Source organism: Hylobates moloch, unplaced genomic scaffold (genome assembly GCF_009828535.3).
Source record: "Hylobates moloch isolate HMO894 unplaced genomic scaffold, HMol_V3 SCAFFOLD_10, whole genome shotgun sequence".
NCBI lineage: Eukaryota > Metazoa > Chordata > Mammalia > Primates > Hylobatidae > Hylobates > Hylobates moloch.
This window is the reverse complement of record NW_026652285.1, coordinates 57138276-57164219: the sequence shown is the minus strand read 5'-3', so window position 1 is coordinate 57164219 and position 25944 is coordinate 57138276. Positions and strand designations below refer to the sequence as shown.

Sequence of the window (25944 nt, the reverse complement as noted above, 5' to 3'; positions counted from 1 at the left end):
CCTATGGCTACAAATTCTCAGGGTAAAGAACACATTTTCCCCCACCCAACCAGAATCTAAACCAAGTCATCCAAGTTGTCTCATAGTCACTCTTTACTACAGGCCAGATTTTTCTAATCTATTTTTTTTTTTTTTGAGACGGAGTCTCACTCTGTCGCCAGGCTGGAGTGCAGTGGCATCTTGGCTCACTGCAGGCTCCGCCTCCCGGGTTCAAGCAATTCTCCTGCCTCAGCCTCCTGAGTAGCTGGGACTACGGTGCGCACCGCCATGCTGAGCTAATTTTTTTTGTATTTTTAGTAGAGACAGGGTTTCACCATGTTGGCCAGGATGGTCTTGATCTCCTGACCTCGTGATCCACCTGCCTCAGCCTCCCAAAGTGCTGGGATTACAGGCTTGAGCCACCGCGCCCGGCCCTAATGTATTCTTTCACTAAAGAGGGCAACTCTTTGAGATGCTGTGTATGCATAGGTGTCAGGGCTTTAAGTACCATGCTATTGGAATGGATGACGGGAAATCACAAAAGATATTAGGCAACAGAAGATGATCAGATTTGATGAAATACTTACTGGAGCTACAAGGTAAACCCCTCAACCATACCGTCAAGCAGCTTATATTCCAACAGAACAATGGTTCTCAACTGGGGGCATCTCTAGCTCCAGGGACTATCTGGCAATGTCAGGAGAAATTTTTGGTTGTCACAACTGGAAGGATACTGCTCACATCCAGTGGGCAGAGGCCAAAGATGTTGCTAAATATCCTACAATGCACACAGGACAGCCCAAAAGACTTATCCTACCAAAAATGTAGCAGCAGAATAACAGAGAAACAAGCATAGTAAAAACACACATAATATTAGTCTGTACAACGTACAGGAGAGCATGCAAGTGGGCAGGGGAATTCATGAAACACTGTAACAGGCACCTAAAGCTTAAACTGAATGATTTAGGAAGGTAGGGGGATCAGGCACTATAAGCATGAATATGAAAGTAAGAGGTATATTCTTCCACATGTTTATTGCACTACAAATAACTTGGTACCCCTAAAACTCAGAGGCAAAGAGTAATGGGGCAAGATAAGGCTAAAAAAGAAGTCAGGGGCCAGATCATGAAGTCCTTCCATACTCAATGAGGAGTTTGGACTTCACCCTATAAGTAATGGGGTGGGAGGAGGTTGGTATTAAAGGTTAATGAAGAGAAAACAAGAAGAAACTTATTTTCGAAAGATCACTCTGGTAACATTATGGAGCATGGTTTGAGGGCAAAATAAGATAAAAGACCAATTAGTAAACCACTGCAGTAATCCAGGCCAGAGAAGACTAGAAACAGAATGCACCAAGAACCAATATAGTAGCATAGATTGATAAAAAGTACGATAGCCAGTCTTTAATGACAATATGAAAAGAAATTCTAATCCCAATTTTCAAGCCCCATTCACAGAGATAAGAGTATAGAAGGAGAAAATTTAATGAAAAGATAATGAAAGATAATGCTATCCCATTCAGATCACTTATTAAAAAGCTATGCAAGTATATAGACAAGATTATTACTAGGGCATATATCAGCAATATCTGTGTCCTGGTGCTTTGAACCCTGATACAACAATGAAAATATTTTAAAAATCTTTCTCTTCTACTTCTATTATCATATTTTCATACATGTATTTATCTTCCTGATATTTTGTTACATTATTTTCAATAAAACACCGATGTATTTTGTTATTTAAGGATTTCTTTAATGTTTTAAAATTCAAAGCACTTTAAATCATTTTAAGAAAAAAGATTAATAAAAACAACATTACCTTTCAAATGAAACTTTATAACAGCACAGTGGAAGAATGGTAAACAGTCCCTCTTTTTTTTAAAAAAAAATCAGTACTTAAAACCAAAGGAAGGCTTATATGTACAGCTAATTCAGAAAGGGAACAATTACACCTAAAGACATAGATAAATGCCTCATTTTAATCCAATAAATGTCCTGCCTACTGGATCTTAATAATGATGTTTTCAATATGCCATTTAAAATAAACTATCCTTGAAAATAAAGTTTTAAATCATTCAATATAATCTATGAAATAGCATCTAGTTAACTAGATTACCTTAAATATACCAAATACTATAATCAGCAAAATAAAAACCAGTAAATCAATTTGCATCTGAAAGCCTGATGTTCTGATCTACTAGATTTTAATTTTTTTTCCCTAAGATTAACAATATAAACAAATCTTTTGGGTACTCAACATATTATGACAAGCTCAGGCCTGTTCAGGGTGGTATGGCCATAGACAGTACCAACATATTAGAAGGAAATTACCTATTTATAATTATTAACTTTCAACAATGACTCACCACTGAACACCAGTACAATATTTTAGCAATCATCTTATGTGACATGACAAGTGGAAAACAAATTTCTCAACAATAGTGGGTCACCATATTCCTCTATCTGACAGTTACTTTTAAAAAAATTAAATTTTGGAGGCCAAGACAGCAGGATTGAGAGGCCAGGAGTTTGAGACCAATCTGGGCAACACAGCAAAACTCTGTCCCTACAAAATAATAACAGTAATAATAAATTAGCTGGGCATGGTGGTACATGCCTATAGTCCCAGCAACTCAAGAGGCTAAGGCAGGAGGATCGCTTGAGCTCAAGAGGTTGATGCAGTAACCTATGATCATGCCACTGCACTCTAGCCTGGGCAACAGAGCAAGACCCTGACTTTAAAAAAAAAAAAAAAAAAAGATTAACTTATTTTCAAAAGCTCCACATATAACAAACATGATTAAACACTTTAAAATTAAACTGAAATAAGCTATGAAATTTCATTTTTCCTTTTTACACAAAGTCTCATAAGTAAAACTGTGAACAAATTCTAAATATTTCCTTGTTGTTTTTAATTGTTCCTAATACTATTTTAGTTTAATTATTTATTTAACCGCTTCTTTAGATTCTCAAGGTGTTCCATATTAACATCTTGTAATGCCAGTACTATTGCTTTAGACAAGGAAGGATTAAATGAAATAGTCATTAGACAGCACAAATCTATTAGATCTCTCTGACATTTCTGCAACCCTTCCAGGAACTTTTGGTATTGAAGAGGATCCTTTTTTGACTGTTTCATTTCTGGTACTGAGAACCCTATCAAGCTAGTAAGTATTTCATCCACAAAGTCTACATCTAGATATGCAGTACCATCAGACACCTTTGCAGTTATACTCCAAATGCCACCAGAACTTGAGAGATTTCCAGTTAAGGTTACAATAAATGCTTTCACTTTCACTGTTGTAACTTCCTTTGGTTTGCTGGCCATTAGAACAGACAAATAGATAAAGGGTGGAGAATACAAATCCATGGCAATAGAAAGATTAATGCTATTCTCTGATGATCTTAAAGAACAACTCTGTAAATTACGATCATTTTCATTAGAAATTTGTGAACTCCTCTTCTGTACATAGTTGACCACCTCTCTATTTAATATTTTATTATTTAAGGAATGTCCATCTGAACTGCTGGTTTGTTTCATTTTATTATCTGTCTCTAAGTTCTTTTCTTTATTTGTAAAATCATGGGCTAAGGGTACATTACAATGAACTGAAAAAATAATCCTGTTTTGGTCTCTAACAGATGGACAACCAAATGATTTGTCTTCATTAGTCATTTGTTCAGATATATTTTTTTCACTCCAATTATTGTTTCCATTTTTGCAAGTCAAAGAAAAATTATTCGTAGTATTAGGATTATGTGAAAATCTCTCTATACTTCGATCGGCATTTCTGTTAAAAGTCAATGGCTGCAATTCTTTAGTTTCCATCTGTTCTTTCTGGACAGTTTCTTCCAAAAGCAAGGCCTCCTCCAATGAAAAGTCATCTAATTCCCCATCCATGACATGCACAGATAGGTTTGATGGTTCCTCTTTTAGTCTTGGAGAAATAACAAATTCTGGCTCAAAACTTGACTGTCTTGTGGGAATGGTATATGAGGAACTACCTGTGGTGAAACATCTTTCTGAAGAAGTGTCATTATTTGCTGTAAGCTCATCATTTTCATCAAGACTTGCCAAGAGTTCTTCATCAGAAGGACCTAATGCAGGATCTAGAACATCTGTAACTCTGGGAATGTTTTCGTTAGAATTGTTTGGTATGACTGAAACTACAGGATCAGGTTCCCCTATTAATCTTGCAAGTACTTTTTCTTGGGCATATTCTTCTAAAAGAGCATCTACTTCACCTCCTAACACTTTCACATTTTCTGGTTTCAATAAGAGAACACCAAGACGGAAAGATATATTTCCATAAATCAAAACTTTTGTACCTGGAGGAAGATCACCATGAAGAATTGGAATAGGCTGATATTCCATTCCCTGTATTTGTACAATTCCATCAGTTAGCTGCAGCATCAACATTCGTGAAGGCTTTGCTTCCCAAGGTTTTGGGGTTACTTGTGTTTCAGCTGTAACTAGATCATTTGTTGTATTCATTCCTCTCAACTTCTGTATCTGGGAGTACGCAGGCTGACTTACATCAACCAAGGAATTAATCTGCAGAGCATAAAATCCATTTAATTCTCCTTTTGGAATTTCTAAAATGCCATCAGGTAAAAGAGGATGCTCCAAATCCCTCAGATCAGTAAGGAGCCACTGCTCAAACACTTGTTTATTCATTTGGGCCTGACTCAAGTTAACATTATTATTTTCTTCTTGAATCCAGTTAATACAAGCTTCCAGCCACATCGGAGGTACTTTAACATGCCATGTAGCTAAAAGCCAGGTTTCAGCTCTTACTGCAATACTAGTCACATTCATTTCTTTTAAATAAAAGAAATAATATGCATCTATTACCTGAAAACAAAAAACAAAAAAATTAGATAATTCAGTATATTTGAATATAGCTTCTGTAATTCTCTACAATGCACAGACAGGCACACCCTTTAGATTTTTCACTCTTCAGCATCTTACATGGTCGAAATTGAAACACTACACATCATCAGATGGTATAATGAGAAAATCAAAAGGTTTGAGACAGCTATACCTAGGTTTGAAAGCTGGCTCTGTCAAGTTACAAGCTATGTGACCTACTATAAAATTATCAACTTCTGTAACCAGTTTTTTCATCTATAAAATGTCAACACTACCATCTGTCTTATAGGATTGTTAACAGGATCACATGAATTATATTTGTAAAGCATAATGTCAGACCTATAAAGGATACTCAGTAAACAGTAGTTACAGTAGCCTCCCTTATCTATGTGGAATATGCTCCGATACCCCCAGTGGATGTCTGAAACTCTAAATATTATCAAACTTAATATATACTATTTTTTTAAATCCGATAACCAACCAGCTACTAAGTGACTAAAGGGTGGGTAGTGTAAACAGCATAGATATGCTGGACGAAGGGATGATTCAAGTCCAGGGTATGATTTCATCACACTATTCGGAACAGCACTAAATTTAAAACTTATGAATTATTTCTGGAATTTTCTGCTAAATATTTTCAGATCTTGGTTGACTGCAGATAACTGAAACCATGGAAAGCAAAACCACGGAGAAAGGGAGACTACTGTATAATATATTATAATTGATCTAATAATCACATTCTAATCATTTAAAATTTAGTTAAGAAACAATGTTCACTAATGTTCTTTATGTATGTATAATAGTTCTAATTTAACTCTATTAAAACATACCACTGTGTCTGTCCATTTAGTACTTGAATATGCGGTCTAAAGATAAAATTATAACAAATAACAGCAGACTCTGAGCTGACAGATGTAAAGCATCTTATTTGTTGGGCTAAATATTTTCAAAAGTCTGGCCAAGCAAATATATAAATCTTTAACTTCTGATTTTCTCAGTATGATAAAGCAGTAGCAAAACAATAAAGCCCAATCAATCATGGGTTCACAAAAGTATACTTTGTTCCTTCTACAGATTAAGATATTTACGAAGTAAAATATATTAAAGTTTTACTATGTACATAAGAAAACTTACCACGAGGAACAGCAGTACAGGATTTGATGACAGAATTTGGAAGTGGTTGTTAGTGGATTACTTGAAACCTCCACTGCTCAGAAATGGCCCTGGGAGATAAGACAAAAAGCAGTAAGAGTTATAAGATGAAGTTGTAGAAAGACTGGACTATTTTCTTAAGTGCAAGAGTTTGATGGTATGGTTCATGGGGATCAGAAACAAGCGACCATAAGAAAGTTACACATTCTCTCTAAGCCTGTTTCCTTTTCTATATACTTACCTCATAGGCTTACTGTGAAAATTAAAGAAGATAGGAGGTATAGTATTTGATGTTAAGAGTACATCTCTGGTGCTAGACTTATAAACTCTTACTTAAAAACTCCGACTCTAAACAAGTTACTCAACTTCACGATATCCTACTTATCCTTATCTGATTTGTAAAACAAGAATAACAGGATTTTCCTCAGGCTTATTATGAAGATTAGATTAATATGAAAAAAGCAGCACCTGGCACATAGCGAGAACTCAGTAAATGTATACTATTATTAGACTTACAGTGCCTACTATAGCAACTGACAAAAAGCAGCCACTCAAAAACTATACTTATTGTTATTTTACTTTACTTTTTTGAGACAGTCTTGCTCTGTCGCCCAGGGTGGACTGCAGTGGTGCAATCTCGGCTCACTGCAACCTCTGCCTCCCAGGTTCAATCGATTCTCCTGCCTCAGCATCCCCAGTAGCTGGGACTACAGGCGTGTGCCACCACACCTGGCTAATTTTTGTATTTTTAGTAGAGACAGGGTTTTGCCATGTTGGCCAGGCTGGTCTCAAATTCCTGACCTCAAGTGATCTGCCCACCTCAGCCTTCCAAAGTCCTGGGATTACAGGTGTGAGCAATTGCGCCCAGCCATTATTTTAGACTGAATGACCAATTCCTACATTGGATAAGTCCTACACTGCTCTGAAATTACTGAAATGAGACTTTTTTGTAGGTTCTCAAGAAAATAATATATACCTACCTGAGATTTTAGGGGTTTAAACCCTGAAAATGCTAATACAGCTCACCTTAAGCTACTGCTATAACAAAACTATTTTACATTGCATCCCCAAAAACAGCTGAAAGAAATGCAGCACATCCCTGAGAAATGGAAGGAACTAAAACTTCAGTTTATTGCTGATTCTAATGCTAGCAGTTGAACATCTTTTCACATTTCTCGGTGACATGGATTCCTTATCACTGCCTCTAAACAATTTCTCCTCTTTTGTTCTGTACTTCTGTCCTAGCACATAGTAAATGTATGTAAGTGCTTGCTACCATTAAAAATTTTTAAATATCCCATAAAAGAAGACACAGAAGCATATAGTTCTCAGGAACCTATAAACAGTGGGTACATTATTAATTTAATTTAATGGATGATTAGAATTTAAAGGACATGGGGAAGTTAAGGTCATAATTATAGAACTGATTAATCTTTATATTAAAGAAAATGAGAGTATAAACATTTTTTAAACTATATGTAAAAAACAATGTAAAAATTCAAAAGTATGAAAAGTCTTTACTTGTTGTGATGAAGATAAACTATGCAGGTCAAATCAGCAGGTCGCCTTAACAAAGAAACCAAATCTCCATGCCAGCTCTCTGATTTACCAAATGGAAATACTTCCTATCTTGGCTGGGCATGGTAGCTCACGCCTATAAACCCAGCACTCTGGGAGGGTTGAGCCCAGGAGTTCAAGACCAGCCTGGGCAACAAAGCAAGATCCCATCTTTAAATTTTTTTTTAATTAGCTGAGCATGGTGGTGCATGCCTGTAGTCCCAGCTACTAGGGAGACTGAGGTGGGAGGATTGCTTGAGCCCAGAGGTCAAAGCTACAGTGAGCTATGACTGTACCACTGTACTCCACCTGGGCGACAGAGCAAGACTTTGTCTTTTGGAAAAAAAAAAAATACTCCCTATCTTATTAAGAAAAGCAAAGTATAGGTGATACGGTTTGGGTCTGTGGCCCCACCCAAATCCCCAGTGTTGGAGGTAAGACCTGGTAGGAGGTGACTGAATCATGGGGATGGATTTCCCCCTCAGTGCTGCTCTCACGATAGTAAGTGCTCCTGAGACCTGGTTGTTTAAAAATGTGTGTGGCACAGATGAGGAGAAGAAGCCCCTATGCCAGTTTTCCATGTGACACCCTCCTCACTCCTCTCTGACCCGCCCTGTTACACAGCCCACCAGGGTCCAGGGAGGCATTTGTTCTTGCTTTAAGTCAGGAGTAACAAATAATTTCTTTTTTTCTTTTTTTTTTTTTTTTTGAGACGGAGTCTCACTCTATCGCCCAGGCTGGAGTGCAGTGGCACAATCTCGGCTCACTGCAAGCTCCGCCTCCCGGGTTCACACCATTCTCCTGCCTCAGCCTCTTCGAGTAGCTGGGACTACAGGCGCCCGCCACCACGCCCGGCTAATTTTTTTGTATTTTTAGTAGAGACGGGGTTTCGCCGTGGTCTCGATCTCCTGACCTCGTGATCCACCCGCCTCGGCCTCCCAAAGTGCTGGGATTACAAGCGTGAGCCACCGCGCCCGGCCTTTTTTTTTTTTTTTTTTCAATTAAGGGAAAAAAAGGGCCAGGCACAGTAGCTCACACCTGTAATCCCAGCACTTTGGGAGGCCAAGGTGGACGGATCACCTGAGGTCGGGAGTTCGAGACCACTAAGACCAGCCTGACCAACATGGAGAAACCCCATCTCTACTAAAAATACAAAATTAGCCGGGCGTGGTGGCGCATGCCTGTAATCCCAGCTACTCAGGAGGCTGAGGCAGGAGAATTGCCTGAACTTGGGAGGCAGAGGTTGTGGTGAGCTGAGATTTCGCCATTGCACTCCAGCCTGGGCACAAGAGCGAAACTCTATCTCAAAAAAAAAGGGGGGGGGGGGGGGGAGCCCCACCTCTACCTTTAAAACCACCCAGAGCCCTGCAAAAAAAAAAAGGAGGTGGGGGGGAATCCACCTCTATCTTTAAAACCACCCAGAACCCTGCATCCCGCCCCATGTCCTATGTTGTTGCTAATGACAATATGATGCTTACTCTGTTATTCAAAAACTATTTTTATGTAATTAATGTATGCTTTCTTGTTTATAAATGCCTGATTAAAAAAAAAAAAAAGTGTGTGGCACCTTCTCCCTTTCTGCCCTGCCCCTGCTCTGGCCACATAAGATGCACCTGCTTTGCCTTCACTTTCGCCATGATTTTAAGTTTCCTGAGGCCTCCTCAGCCTGCTTCCTGTACAGCCTGCAGAACCATGAGCCAATTTAAACCTCTTTTCTTTATAAATTATCCAGTCTCAGGTATTTCTTTACAGCAGAACGAGAATGAACTAATATAACAGGATATATAGTATGCTAACTTTTGTATACAAAACAAAGGAAAATAAGCACATTATTACTTAATAAACATAAAGTACCTCTAGATGGATATACAAGAAACTAGACAAAACTTTAAATATTTGGCTATACTCAATAACAAGAGTAAGATCTTCGTGGGTCAGGAACAGATGACAAACTTAAGAGTGGTTAAGTGGGCACTAAAGCCATGCAGCCCCCAGGAAAAGGGCACTTAGCTAAAAACAGTGTAGCTAAAGATACAAAGCTCCAGAAATCCAGCATGCCATGGATGGGACAGAAGACCAGAAACAGACTCCTTGCTGGAACTGAGCCAAAAAAAGTTCCACCCAACACCTACATGTGGCGGGAACAGAGCTGCCCTGAGAATAGACACTGGGCCTGCATAACACATATAACACACGTAGTGTGGTCCAGAACTGGGCTATTCACAAAGTAAAAACCCAAATTCCTAATGAAACAGCTGACCTAGAGCTATGTCAGCCAGAGGGACAGGTGGAGTAAACTCCAAAGCCACACAAAAAGGGTAAAACACACACAGGAAAAAAACAATCCAACGTGAGCCTGCAAACCAAAATTATAATATACTTTAGGAAAATTACTACCAATCAGCAGACAGAGCAAATAGAATTTACACCTGAAGACAGTTTTTTAAACGAAGAATCTTAATTTTTTTTTATCTCTTTGAGCATACTAAATATACTTAAGTGGGACTAACATCCTAAAAGAAGAAAAGAAGATAATTAAATGATCACAGGCATTTATAAAAAGAATCTACTGCAAATCTTGGAAACAGAAAATGGTCTCTAAAATTAAAATCAATAGATGAGATAAACATCCAGCTAACAACAAATGAGGAGATAACTTATGCATTAGAAATTACCTAGAACACAGTATAAAGAAAGATTAAGATATTACACGCTGGGCGCAGTGGCTCATGCCTATAATCCCAGCACTCTGGGAGGCCGAGGTGAGTGGATCACCTGAGGTCAGGAGTTCAAGAAGAGCCTGACCAATACGGTGAAACCCCGTCTCTACTAAAAATACAGAAATTAGCCGGGCGTGGTGGCATGTGCCTGTAGTCCCAGCTGTTTGGGAGGCTGAGACAGGAGAATTGCTTGAACCCGGGAGGCAGAGGTTGCAGTGATCTGCGATCATGCTATTGCACTCTACCCTGCACAACAGAGTGAGACTCTGTCTCAATTAAAAAAAAAAAAAAAAAAAAAGATATTACACAATGAGGAAAAAAGAACTAAGAAGTAGGGAATATAGGTTCCAACAGTGAAATAATTGCAATTTCAGAAAGAAAAAATAGAAAAGGTGAAGGAAATGTTTTTTAAAAAATAATGGTTGAGGCCAGGGGCAGTGGCTCATGCCTGTAATGCCAGCATTTTGGGAGGCCAAGGCAGGTGGATCACAAGGTCAGGAGTTCAAGACCACCCTGGCCAACAATGGTGAAACCCCATCTCTACTCAAAATACAAAAATCAGCTGGGCATGGTTGCACGCACCTGTAATCCCTGCTACTCGGGAGGCTGAGGCAGGAGAATGGCTTGAATCTGGGAGGTGGAGGTTGTGGTGAGCCGAGATCTCGCCACTGCACTCCAGCCTGGGTGATAGAGTGAGACTTCATCTCAATATAAATAAATAAATAATGGTTGAAATTTTTCCAAGATTTTTTTTTTTTTTTGAGATGGAGTCTCGCTCTGTCGCCCAGGCTGGAGTGCAGTGGCGCGATCTCGGCTCACTGCAAGCTCCACCTCCCGGGTTCACGCCATTCTCCTGCCTCAGCCTCTCCAAGTAGCTGGGACTACAGGCGCCCGCCACCACGCCCGGCTAATTTTTTGTATTTTTAGTAGAGACGGGGTTTCACCGTGGTCTCGATCTCCTGACCTCGTGATCCACCCACCTCGGCCTCCCAAAGTGCAGGGATTACAAGCGTGAGCCACCGCGCCCGGCCTAAGATATTATTTTCTAGGTTGAAAAAACTCTCTACTGCTAATCAGTATTTTTTTTAATCTACACTTATACACAGTAACATGGCAAAATACAAAACATTAAGGATAAAGAAAAGTATCAGAAGACCTAACAAGCTGGATGTAAAATATAAGATAACAAAAATGTGGGAGCTAGATGTGATGGTTCATGCCTGTAATCACAACACTTGGGAGGCCGAGATGGGCAGAAGGCTTGAGCTCAGGAATTCAAGACCAGCTTGGGCAACATGACAAAACCCCATCTCTACAAAACATACAAAAATCAGCCAGGTGTGATGTCACCTTCTGGTGGTCCCAGCTACTTGGGAGGCTGGGGTGGGAGGATCACTTGATCCCAGGAAGTAGCTGGTCAAATAATCTTTGACAATGGTGCCAAGACTCCACAATGGAAAAACGATACTCTCTTCAGCAAATGGTGTTGAGAAAACTGGACACGCCCATGTAAAAGATTAAAGATGGACCTTATCGCACACCATATACAAAAATTAACTCAAAATGGATTACAGGTCTAAAGGTAGCACCTGAAACTATAAAATTCCTAGAAGCAAACATAGGGAAAAAGCTTCATGACATTGAAATGGGCTATGATTTCTTGGATATGACACCAAAAGTACAGGTAACAAAAGCAAAAATAGACAAATGGGACTACATCAAACTGAAAAACTTCTGTGCACCAAAGGACACAATCAACAGAGTTAAAAGACAATCTATGGAATGGGAGAAAATATTTGCAAACCACGTATCAGATAAGGGGTTATTACCTAGAATATGTAAAGAACTTCTCAACTTCATAATTAACAACAAAAAATAATCCAATTTGAAAATGGGCAAAGAGCTTGAATAGACATTTCTCCAAAGATATACAATGAGCTGGTAACAGTGGCTCACACTTGTAATCCCAGCACTTTGGGAGGCTGGGATTAGGATCACTTGAGCCTAAGAGTTCAAGACCAGCCTAGACAACACGGCAAAACCCCATCTCTACAAAAAAATACAAAAATTAGCCAGGCATGGTGGCACACGCCTGTAGTCCCAGCTACTCACGAGGCTGAGGTGAGAGGACTGCTTGAGGTCAAGGCTGCAGCAAGCCATAAGTGTGTGACTGTACTCCAGTCTGGGTGACAAACCAAGACCCTATCTTAAAAATAATAATAATAATAATTAAAAGATATACAATGGTCAACAAGCAGATGAAAAGATGCTCAACATCACTAATCATAAAAGAAATACAAATCATAACCACAATGAGATCTCATCTTCATACCCGTTAGAATTGCCAATATCAAAAAAACAGAAAATAATAAGTATTGGAGAGGATGTGGGAAAACTGAAACCCCTGTGCACTGTTAATATGATTGTAAGATGGTGAAGCTACTGTGGAAAACAGTATAGAGCTTCCTCAAAAAATTAAAACTAGAACTACCACATTATCCCACTTCTAGGTGTATATCCAAATTAACTGAAAACAGGATCTTGAAGAGATACCTCACAATCCACGTTTGTTGCAGCATAGCTCGCATTAAGGATATGGAAACAACCGAAATGTCCAGATAGAAGGATACAGAAAACATAACATATACATACCATGGAATTTTAGTATTATAAAAGAAGTAAATCCTATCATATGCCACAACATAAATTAACCTTGAGGACATTATGCTAAGTAAAATAAGCCAATCACAAAAGGACAAATACTGCATGATTCCACTTACATGAGGTACCTAATATAATCAAGCACATAGAAATGGAAAGTAGAATGGTGGTTGTCAAGTGTTGTGGGGAGGGAGAAATGGGGAGCTGTCACTAAATGGGTAGTTTCAGTAATGCAAGGTGAAAAAGTTCTAGATAACTGTTGTACAACAACATGCACATAATTAACAATGCCATAAAATGTATTTAAAATTTGTTAAGAGGGTAATTTTTTTTTTTAGGCTACTCAAGCAGTGGAAATGGAGAAGGAATAAAGAAATCTATAATTGGTTGTGATCAATTAGTTGTAAACATCACTGCAATCAGACCAGTAGGTAAATTTATTTGATGTGCTTTTTACTACAATTTTAAAAAGAGAAAAAGATGGGAGAGAGAAAAAAGGAATAAAAGTACCCCTATTTGCCAATGACATGAATATTGATGAAGAAAATGCCAAAGAATCTACAAAAAAGCTCTATCACCTGAGTTAGCAAGATATAAGGCCAATATATAGCACAAAAGTCAATTTTACTTTTATATAGTTGATCTTCATTCAGATTCCTTATTTGCCTACTCACTAAAATTTATTTGTAATCCCAAAATCAATATTTACTGCACTCTCATGGTCATTCATGAACATGTGCAGAGCAGTGAAAAATCTGAGTCACCCAACATGCACATTCCCAGCTGAGGTCAAAGTGATACTGTGCCTTTTTGGTTCAGGTCTCATACAATAAACAAGTCTCCTTTTAGTGTTCTACTTAGTGCCATGTTTTTGCGCTTTTTTTTTTTCCCAGTAATTTTGATGTTTAAAATGGTTCCCTGGCACAGTGCTCAAGTGCTTCCTACTGTACCTAAGCAAAAGAAAGCTGTGATCTGTCTTGTGGAGAAAATATGTATTTTAGATAAGCTTATTCAGGCATGAGTTACAGCACTGTTGGCTGTGTAAGTTCAATGTTAATGATTCAATTATATATATTAAATGAAGTGTCTTTAAACCTTCAAATAAGGTTGCCAACTGTACAAGCAATGGACAAAACAGTACATTTTATAATAGCACCTAAAAGGCAAACACTATGCTGAAAACTATAAATTACAGATTAAAGAAATTAAAAACAACCTAAGCAAATGGAGAGATATGGATGTGTTCATGGACTGGAAGAGTTTATCTGGTTAAGGTTTTGGTTCTCCCCAAATTCATCTATAGATTCAATGAAATTGCATTCAAATCCCCAGCAATCTTTTTATAAAAAATGACAAGCTGATTCTAAAATTTATATGGAAAGGCAAAGGAACTAGAATTGCCAAGACAATTTTGAAAAAGAAAAACAAAGTTGGAGGATTCACACTATCTAACATCAAGACTTCATATAAAGCTACAATAATCAACAGTGAGATGCTGACAAAAGGATTAACATACTGGAAAATAGGAAGAGAAAACAGTCTACAAATAGACACACATATATATGATCAATTGATTTTCCACAAAGTTGTAGAAGTAATTCAACAAAAACAGGATAGTCATTTGAACACATGGCACTGAAACAACTGGATATCCATACGCAAAAAAACTATGAGCTTCAACCAACACCTCAAACTATGTATAAAAATTAACTCAAAATGGATCACAGAGCTAAGTGTAAAAACTAAAACTACAAAATATGTATCAGAAAAGTTTGCAGAAAAAATCTTTGTGACCTTGGTTTCCTAAAAGTTTTCTTAGAAAAATGACACCAGGTTGGACGTGGTGGCTCATGCCTATAATCCTAGCACTTTGGGAGGCCAAGGTGGGAGCATCACTTGAGGATAGAAGTTCAGGAGCAACCAGGGCAACATTGCAAGACCCCATTTCTACAAAAAATTTTTAAAACAAGCTGGGGTGTGGTGACATACATTTATATCCCAGCAACTTAGGAGGCTAAATTGGGAGGATTCCTTGAGCCCAGGAGGTTGAGGCTGTAGTCAGCCATGTTTGTGCCACTGCACCCTACCCTGAACACAAAGTGAGAACCTGTCTCTAAAAAATATTAATTAAAAAAAAAAAAAGAAAAATGACATCAAAAGCATGATCCATGATGCATAAAAGAAATTTAAAACGTCTGTTCTATGAAAGACACTGTTAGGAATATAAAAAGACAAGACACATACACATGCGTATCAGTCTAGAAGAAACATCTAATTGACAAGAGAAAGATCCTGAATATCCAAAGAATTTTTAAAATTCAGTAAGAAAACAAATATCGTCCAGGCGCAGTGGCTCACGCCTATATTCCCAGCACTTTGGGAGGCTGAGGCGGGTGGATCACCTGAGGTCAGGAGTTTGAGACCAGCCTGACCAACAAGGAGAAACCCTGTCTCTACTAAAAATACAAAATCAGTTGGGAGTGGTGGGACACGCCTGTAATCCCAGCTACTCTGGAGGCTGAGGCAAGATAATTTCTTGAACCCAGGAGGCGGGGGTTGTGGTGAGCCAAGATCGTACCACTGCACTCCAGCCTGGGCAACAAGAGCAAAACTCCGTCTCAAAAAAAAAAAAAAGAAAGAAAACAAATATTAAAATGACTAAAATACTTTTTATTGATACATAATAATGTACATATATATGGAGTACATGTGATATTCCGATACATACATATAGTGTGTAATGATCAAATCAGGGTAATTAGGATATCTATCACTTCACACATTTGTCATTTCTTTCTGTTGAGAACATTCCAAACCTTCTATTTTGAAAGAAATAATAAATTATTGTTAACTATAGCCACAATGCAGTGCTATCAAACACTAGAACTTATTCCAATTGTATTTTTTTTTTTTTTTTAAACAGCATTCTAGCTCTGTTGCCCAGGCTGGAGTGCAGTGGCGCTATCTCAGCTCATGGCAACCTCCGCCTCCTGACTTCAAGCGATTCTCCTGCCTCAGCCTCCCAAGCAGCAGGGACTACAGTCACGTACCACCACGCGTGGCTAATTTTTGTATTTTTAGTAGAGACAGGGTTTCACCATGTTGGCCAGGCTGGTCTCAAACTCCTGACCTCGTGATCCGCCCACCTCGGCCTCCCATGCTGGAATTACAGGCATGAGCCACTGTGCCCGGCCTCTAACTGTATTTTTACACCCATTGACCAATCTGTCTTCCTACCCTTTGCCCCCCTACCCTTCCCAGCCTCTAGTAACCATTGTTCTACTCTCTACCTTCCCGAGATCAACTTTTTTTAGATCCCACATGAGTGAGAATATGCAATATGTCCGTGCTTGGCTTATTTCATTGAACATAATGTTCTCCAGTTACATTCATGTTGCTACAAATGACAGGATATCATTCTTTTTTATGGCTGAATAATATTCCATTGTATATATACCACATTTTCGTTATCCATTCGTCTGCTGATGGACTCAGGTTTTTCCATATCTTGGAAACTGTAAATAGTACTGTAATAAACACTGGAATGCAGATATCTCTTCAATACACTGATTTCCTTTCTTTTAGTTTATACTCTGCAGTGAAATTGCTGGATCATATGGCAGATCTATTTTTATTTTTTTGAGGAACCTCTATACTGTTTTTTACAGAGGCTACACTAATTTATATTCCCAATAAAACTCTCCTACCATTCCCCTTTCTATCCTCACAAGAATCTTTTTTGTTTTTATTTTTGCTTTTTTTTTTTTTTGTCTTTTTGATGGCCATTTTAACTGGGGTGAGATGATATCTCATTGTGGTTTTGATTTGCATTTCCCTGATTCATGATGTTGAATATTTTTTCATGTACCTGTTGGCCACCTGTACATCTTCTTTTGTGAAATGTCTATTCAGATCATTTGCCCATTTTAAAAATCAGATTATTTGGCTTTTTGCTACTGTTTCAGCTCCTTATATATTCTTGTTATTAATCCCTTGTCAGATGGATATTTTGCAAATGTTTTCTCTGATTCAATAGGTTGTCTCTTTACTCTGTTGGTTATTTCCTTTGCTGTACAGAAGCTTTTTAGCTTAATATAATTCCATCTGTCTATTTTTGCTTTTATTGCCTGTGCTTTTAAGTTTTTACCCAAAAAAAATATTTGCCCAGAACAGGCCGGGCACAGTGGCTCACGCCTGTAATCCCAGCACTTTGGGAGGCCGAGGCGGGCGGATCACGAGGTCAGGAGATCAAGACAATCCTGGCTAACACAGTGAAACCCCGTCTCTACTAAAAATACAAAAAATTAGCCGGGCATGGTGGTGGGCGCCTGTGGTCCCAGCTACTGGGAGGCTGAGGCGGGAGAATGGCTTGAACCCAGGAGGCAGAGCTTGCAGTGAGCCGAGATTGCGCCACTGCACTCCAGCCTGGGCGACAGAGCGAGACTCCATCTCAAAAAAAAAAAAAAAAAAAAATTTGCCCAGAACAATGTCCTGAAGCATTTCCACATTGTTTTTGCCTAGTAGTTTCACAGTTTCAGGTCTTACATTTAAGTATTTAATACACAAAATGAGAAAGAGATTTGAAAGGATACTTCAGTCCAGGCATAGTGGCTCACACCTATGAGCCTGGCACTTTGGGAGACCAAGGCAGGAGGATCACTTGAGCCCAGGAATTAAAGACCAGCCTGGACAACATACTGAGATCTTGTCTCTACAAAAATATAAACAAAATTAGGTGGGCATGGTGGCATGTGCCTGTGGTCTCAACTACTCAGGAGGTTGAGATGGGAGGATCACTTGAGCCTGGGAGGTCAAGACTGCAGTGAGCCAAGGTCACACCACTGCATTCAGCCTGGGTAACAGAGCAAGACCCTGTCTCAACAAAAAAACAAACGGAAGGCAAAAAGAAAAACAATATGGAAACTTCGCCAAAGAAAATATGCAGATGGCAAATAAACACAGGAAAACATGTTCAATATTATTAGACATTAGGGAAATGCAAAATTAAAATCAAAGGTGATATCACTACACATGTAAAATAAAAAATAACTGACAATACCAAGTACTAGAATTCTCATTGCTAGTGAGAATGCAAAATGGCACAGCCATTGTGGAAAAGAGTTTGGCAGGTTTCTACAAAGGAAAACAGTTGGGCCAGGTGCAGTGGCTCATGCCTGTAATCCCAGCACTTTGAGAGGCTGAGGAGGACAGACTGCTTGAGCCTGAGAGTTCGATACCTGCCTGAGCAACACAGCAAAACTCTGTCTCTATGAAAAACGCAAAAATTAGCCAGACATTGTGGTGCATGCCTGTAGTCCCAGCTACTCAGAAGCCTGAGGGAGGAGGATCACCTGAGCCTAGGAGGACAAGGCTGCAGTGAGATGTGACCATGCCTCTGCTCTCCAGCCTGGGCAATAGAGCAAGACCCTGTTTCAAAACAAAACAAAAGGAAAACAGTTTAGCATTTTCTTAGAAATCAAAACATACACTTTACCATACAACCCAGCAATGCAGCTGCAAGGTATTTACTCAAGAGAGTAAATAATTTTGACATCCATTAAAATCCTGTATGTGGCCAGGTATGGTAGCACACACCTGTAATCTCAGCACTTGGGGAAACTGAGGTGGGAGGGTCACTTGAGGCCTGGAGTTCAAAACCAGCCTGGGCAATATCTCTATCTATCTGTCACAAAAAATTAAAAAACTGAGTGTGGTGGCACATGCCTGTAGTCCTAGCTACCCAGGAGGCAGAGGTAGGAGGATCACTTGAGCCCAGGAGGTTGAGGCTGCAGTGAGCCATGTTTGCACTACTGCACTCCAGCCTGAGTGACAGACTGAGACTCTGTCTCAAAAAAAAAAACCCACCCACATGTCCTTCATTTGGTCAACGGATAAACAAACTGTGATAATATCCATACAATGGATACTATTTAATAATAAAAATAAATTATGGACACAAAGAATAATATGCATGAATGTCAAATTCAGCATGGTAAGTAAAGGAATAATTCCATTTATATGACATTCTGGAAAAATGCAACACTATACAAACGGAAAACAGTTCAGTGGTTGCCAAAGGCTGGAAATGTGGAAAGAGGTTGACTACAAGGGGCAAAAGAAAATTTGGGGGGTGATGGAATTGTTCTATAACATGACGATAGTGGTAGCGGTTGGTGGTTACATGACCATTATCTGTTTATCAAAACTCAGAACTATACACCAAAAAATATGAATTTTACTGAAGGTAAATTATACTTCAATTAAAAAACTGAAGGTAAACACCAAAAGAATAGAAATGTAACAACTAACTTTCAAACTAGCTGAGGAAAATACAGAATAAAGAAAACAATCTAAAAGAAGGCACAAAAGGAGCAGAAAAGTGATAAAAATAGAAACAATAAGAAGGCAGGCCGGACACGGTGGCTCACGCCTGTAATCCTAGCACTTTGGGAGGCCGAGGCGGGTGGATCATCTGAGGTCAGGAGTGTGAGTCAACATGGTGAAACCCCATCTCTACTAAAAATACAAAAATTAGCTGGGCGTGGTGGCACATGCTTGTAATTCCAGCTACTCAGGAGGCTGAGGCGGAAAATCGCTTGAATCCAGGAGGCAGAGGTTGCAGTGAGCCAAGAGTGTCCCACTGCACTCTAGCCTGGGTGACAGAGTGAGACTCCATCAGAAAGGGAAGGGAAGGGGAAGGGAGGTGAGGGGAGGGAAGGAAGCCAGCCATGGCTCTTAGTTGCACCAATTCAATAAGGTGCCTATTTCCTCCAGTAAAATTTAAATAACACAGTGCTGGCAAATGGACCTAGTATAATTTTCAAAGGTGTTGTAAAAATGTGATGAGAGACATTAGATTAAGTAAACTGAAATGAGGACAAAGTGTACTTTCCGTTGACTTTGAAACTTCAAAAGAAATGAATCAGTAAGAAAAGAAGAAAGACTGATTGGTTATGAACTGAAAAGGTCAAGGCTGGACAGAAAATAAACAAGAATGAATTTCAGAGATATTAATCCTATATTTCCCAGCAGGTACAGATGTATAAACAGAGAAATGAAGACTGCTGAAAATAAATTAAAAGCTATTTTGTAAGACTTAAAATTTTTTTAAAGATATCAATAAAAAATGTACTTCTACATCTACAATGTTATCTAAACCTCAAAACAGTAATTTTTTGATAGAAAGAGTATTCTCATCTATTTTTGACAATGATGAAACTGAGGCATGAAGATTAAGGCATAAATATCATACCCAACAGCAGACCCAGAACTAGAACATAAATTCTGCTAATCTCCATTCTTTTACCTTTTTCTGTCAACTTAAGTGGAAAGAGGAAGTAAAATCAGTCCCTCAATTCATCTATAAAACCCACTTATGTATAAAATCCACATATAAACGACCATTCTATAAGAGTGGTTTGCTGCTACTATAATGAACAGACTTCTCAGATCTCACGTAAATAACAACCCCATCTGATGCATTCTAAATTGTTTCATTTACAAAATCAAATGAAATAAAAACTTAAAAATATCACCTACACCTACTATATTTATCTTTGTGATAGCTTCGACATAGTGCTGCGGTTAAGTACTACTTTTCCTTTTGCTATAACTCTACTAACGTAGCACATAAAATAATTTTTACATTTTTTGAATATTACAGACTGATATTCTAAGGCTTATGTATCAGTTTATTCTTGAATTTTTTTTTTAAATTCCAAACTTGCTCTTCCTTGTATATGCTATTGTTTTGTTGGTTTTTTTTTTTGGAGTCTTGCTCTGTCGCCCAGGCTGGAGTGCAGTGGTTCAATCTCGCCTCACTGCAAACTCAGCCTGCCAGGTTCCCGCCATTCTTCTGCCTCAGCCTCCCGAGTAGCTGGGACTACAGGCTCCTGCCACCACGCCCGGCTAATTTTTTTGTATTTTTAGTACAGACGGGGTTTTCCCGTGTTAGCCAGGATGGTCTCGATCTCCCGACCTTGTGATCCACCCGCCTCGGCCTCCCAAAGTGCTGGGATTACAGGCGTGAGCCACCACGCCTGGCTGTATGTGCTATTGAACACTGCAAGTGGCAAAACTCCTTTCAGCCAAGAGTTGGGATGAATTCTGAAAAACACTGCTCAGTGAACCCCAACAACTAAACTGTTCCATTAAATGTGTCAGCACCAATTAATAACTCTAAGTACCACCCTCAACTTCTGAAGCTGACATACTATAAATTTACAGTAATGTTATCATAACTAGGCAAAGAAAAAAAATTCCATTGACTAAACACCCAAAAGATAACCAAGACACCTGTAAAACACAAGCAAATGTGGTAAGAGATATTTAACACCGTACAAGCATTCCAATACAACTGTTCTCAAATATTTTACCAAAAAGTCAAGAACTTTAGGGGAAATAAAATAACTGCTAACGTACATCTGTTACACAGATTTCATCACTTAACAACAAAGTTAAGTAGAAAGTAGGATTGATCTAGGATATGGATATAATTCCTACAACTGCATGTCTTAATTATAATAAAAAGATGACGTGTAATAGGTTATTTTTCCTACGGATTAGAAAGAAAAGCTTATTAAAATGTTTAATCAAATGGAAGAATATTATGTAAGATCTATATTATAAAGTTTAGACTGGATATTAATAATTGAGACCTTTAATAATTTGGTAAATTATATTAATGGCATCTAGTCCTTCAGATAATTTCTAAGGTTTTCATCCCTTCTTTGCTTAGGAAATTGGGTAACCATAGTCACAAGCAGGTAGAAGCAGCTCAGAGGCAGAGGTTAGCAAGGGCAGCACAAATTCCCATGTGCAAAGAACAGCTCCTGATCCTAAAGAACTCCACTGTCCAAGAAAATAATAATAAATTTGGAAAACTGTCTTTTAAATTATAAAGATATGTTCGGGCTGGGCGTGGTGGCTCACGCCTGTAATTCCAGCACTTTGGGAGGCTGAGGCGGGTGGATCACCTGAGGTCAGGAGTTCAAGACCAGCCTGACCAACATGGAGAAGCCCGTCTCTACTAACAATACAAAAAAATTAGCCGAGCCTGGTGGCGCATGCCTGTAATCCCAGCTACTGGGGAGGCTGAGACAGAAGAATCGTTTGAACCAAGGAGGCAGAGGTTGCAGTGAGCCGAGATTGTGCCACTGCACTACAGCCTGGGCAACAAGAACAAAACTTTGTCTCAAAAGAAAAGAAAAAAAGATGTTCAAAACTGGTAATCCCAGCACTTTGGCAGGCCGGGTGGATCACCTGAGGTCAGGAGTTCCAGACCAGCCTGACCAACATGGAGAAACTCCGTCTCTACTAAAAATACAAAAAAATTAGCCGAGCTTGGTGGCACATGCCTGTAATCCCAGCTACTCAGGAGGGTGAGGCAGGAGAATCGTTTGAACCCAGGAGGCAGAGGTTGCAGTGAGCCAAGATTGCGCCACTGCACTCCAGCCTAGGCAACAAGAACGAAACTCGGTCTCAAAAAAAAAAAAAAAAAAAGGGTATGTTCATACCATATTATCTACTTCTTTTACTTTCCAGAATTAAGGACACAATCATAAATAAGGACCAAAAAAAGCCATATATTTAAGAAGATAATATCCCCGGTACTGTGATTTGATCTTTACAAATTAAGTGAATATATTAAATTATCACATATACCCCAAAACCATGTACATCTTTTATGCATCAATAAGTAACAAAATAAAGACAAAGATTTATGTGGCAGAGAGTTTACCACTGAGTTTTTATATTTTGAAAAAAACAAAATGTTCAAAATGAGAAAAAAGTTAAATACATTGCACTACCACCATGAAATGAAAAGCTATGAAATCTTTAAAGAAACCGTTTTTAAGAATTATTTAATGACAAAGAAATACATTCACATTTTGTTGGGAAAAAGAACACATATAAAATTACATACAGCTTAATCCCCATTGATTTTATAATCAGGAAAAAACATTTTTAAGAAAGGTGATTAGCATTGCGTGAATGATAAACTTGGCTGACCACACTAATCTACATTCTAGATCTGAACTGCCAGGAACTGAACAAAAGAAAATAAAGTGGGAAAATTTTATCACCTACCACGAAGGTCTAGGCATATTTGATTTACAGATTAATTTTCAGTCAGCCTCATATATTCCAATTTTTTTTTTTTTTAATAAAAAGCGAGGCAGGAGTGTCATCCTTTTGGACATTACGTGTGTCATTCCGACAACAGCTGAGACTTAAAAGCACTAACGAATATTTAAATCTACTCCACATTTCCATTATCTTCATCTAAACAATAAAGGTAAGTCTACATTTTAACTCATTGAGGATGAGTTCAAGGTAATCCTGGAATTTTTGAGAAGATACTCCGAAAATTAGGGAGGAAAAATTTATACTGTATATGACTGAAATTAGAAGTAATCAGAGGAGATTTTTGTGGATCCTTCATAACCTAAAGTAAGGAAAAGACAGAAAGAGAATCTGGAACCCCATTTTGCTATGTGACCTTGGATATGTTCCTTAGCTTCTCTTAGTGTTAGTTCGTTTGTCCACAAAACAAAGATAACTAACAACTTGCTCAAAGAACTCTAAAAAGTATTAAACTGCCAGCACAAGGTTTAGCACAGTGGGGAACTCAGGAAATAGCAGTTATAAATACTATTTTAAACAATAATGCAGCTGGATAGTGTACATTCTCAATTATATTAGCCCATCTAAAGTAAATCCCCCATCTAAGTAATATTGGGTCTAAATTCACTGAGTCCAAAATGATCACTGCACCATTACACCATTGTAATGACTGGAGTCAATGAATGTATTGGTAAGTTCTTGAATGAACACAGGTATAAAATTATTGGGTTGAAAAGTCTTCATTTCAAACAGAGAATAAAAGGATGGAGAAAAAACAGACTTTCCTGTTATTTAAAGAGCAAACCTAAAAATTAAAAGAGGTAAAGAAGAAATCAAATGGGGGAAAAATAGCAACCATCCCACAATGGCATCTAGAGGGGATGAATAATTTACATCAGTCGGGGTCCAGTCTGGACAATGAAATTGGGAGGAAGAGGTTCTTTTTTTTTTTTTTTTTTTGAGACAGGGTCTCGCTCTGTCGCCCAGGCTGGAGTGCAGTGGCGCGATCTTGGCTCACTGCAAGCTCCGCCTCCCGGGTTCACGCCATTCTCCTGCCTCAGCCTCCCGAGTAGCTGGGACTACAGGCTCCTGCCACCACGCCCGGCTAATTTTTTTTTGTCTTTTTAGTAGAGACGGGGTTTCACCATGTTAGCCAGCATGGTCTCGATCTCCTGACCTGGTGATCCGCCCGCCTCGGCCTCCCAAAGTGCTGGGATTACAGGCGTGAGCCACCGTGCCCGGCCAGAAGAGGTTCTTACATAGGGCTGCTTACTTGTGATTCCCACTCATCACTCCTTATCAAGAAAATGATGACTGCAACATAAATACTAACTTGAAAGAAAGCACAGCATCATTACCGTACCGCTATTTGTCCGTACCGCTATTTGTGCATATTAGTGTCAGTGACATGTCTCAGGTTTTCAACGACAAACTCAATTAAATGTTGCAAATACTATCCGGCGGATTAAATCTCTATGATCCAAGTATCCTCAGCCCTACATAAACATTATCAGTTTTGAATATTTAATAAAATTCTGAACTTTGTGTTTTAGAACTGAAATGTGAGTTTTTACGTACCCAACAAGACTACACACTCTACATGGTGGGGACCATTCAAAAAATTATATTACCACTTAAAGAGAACTTTTATAAACTCCACAATCCCGGACATTATGTTCTAACAGTATGTGTTAACGTATCCTCCCAGAATGTAAATACTGGTGTTTATCATGAAATCTTCAGTGCGCCCTAACAAGAGTTTTCCTCTAATCAGTCAAGTAAAAGATGCTGGGTGGATGCAATCATGGCCATTTAAAAGAATGCTGGTATATATCTTTTGCAAATTACCCAAGAAGGAAACATTATAACAGGAATGAATCAGCACAAATTCATCACCACTAAAATATATGCATGTATTCGGCCAATGGTGGATTTCACTTTATGTGCAGATTATAACATCTTTATGCTTCAAAATGAGTTTGGGATTGTGGGCGGAGGCTGGAAGGTTGACGAGTAAGGATGTGGAAAGCGGGTATTACCAGGGCTGGAGATTTCCCAGGGCTGTCACCGATTGAAAGTGACCTTATGTGCCTTAACAAAGGAAGTCATGAAAGCTTAGCACAGGAGCCTTAGAAGTAAGGAACCGAATACAATGCAAGTGTGCGCTGAACCCGCTAGAACAGGAGCACGTTTGAGGGCGAGGGTTTTTGTCTGTTTTCATCACTGCCACAAGGCAGGCGCTTTGAATGGAACGTGGAGATCTGCAACGTATTTAGCGATATGCATTCATTTTAGGAGACAAGGGCAATATTTATTGCCTAAAAATTTTATCGGAATAAACTACAGCGACGACACTACAAAACACTTCCATCTCAGGTCCCATTACCCAAGAAGAAAGTCTCAGAACGGAGAGCCCTGTGAAACTGCCTGTGCCCTCTCGGCGAGAAGTTCTCCAGTACTCCCAGGCTCGCACCGCGTTTCCCCGGCTCCCGCCCCAGCGCAAGGCGGGCCGAGAACCGCCAGCTGCGCCTCCGGGCCCGGCCTTGGCTGACGGGCGCCCCGGACCGTTACAAACAGCGGGTTTTCGAAGCGTGGGCCCGGCCCAGCGGACGCAGACGGCCCGCACTTACCGCGCCGCAGCTCGTCCCGCAGCCCACAGACCACAGCCTGGGCGGGGGTAAGGGGCTTCGGGCACGAGTGTGGGCTGTGAAAACAGGGGCGTAAGTCTGGGCCGAGCACCGACCTGGGCGTCCCGCATTTCCCTCGCGCAACATCGGTCCCTGGGCCGCGCAACTGTAAGGACAGGAACCGCCGCGGCGCGCTCCCAGATCTCTTTTTGCCTCTTCCCGCCCGATTTGCCGCGCGCTCGCGCCCCTCC

At 39.4% G+C, this 25944-nt stretch overlaps 1 protein-coding gene across 1 annotated transcript; it reads right to left on the bottom strand.

The window, feature by feature from the left end:
• Nucleotides 1-1709: 1709 nt before the first annotated feature.
• On the bottom strand, nucleotides 1710-25930 carry RMI1 (RecQ mediated genome instability 1). Its single transcript, XM_032164389.2, has 3 exons — nucleotides 25810-25930; nucleotides 5986-6074; nucleotides 1710-4833 (listed from the first exon to the last, which is right to left on the bottom strand). The coding sequence occupies exon 3, from the start codon at nucleotides 4795-4797 to the stop codon at nucleotides 2920-2922; it is 1878 nt and encodes a 625-aa protein (XP_032020280.1). The 5' UTR covers nucleotides 4798-4833; nucleotides 5986-6074; nucleotides 25810-25930; the 3' UTR covers nucleotides 1710-2919.
• Between the last annotated feature and the right edge of the window lie 14 nt (nucleotides 25931-25944).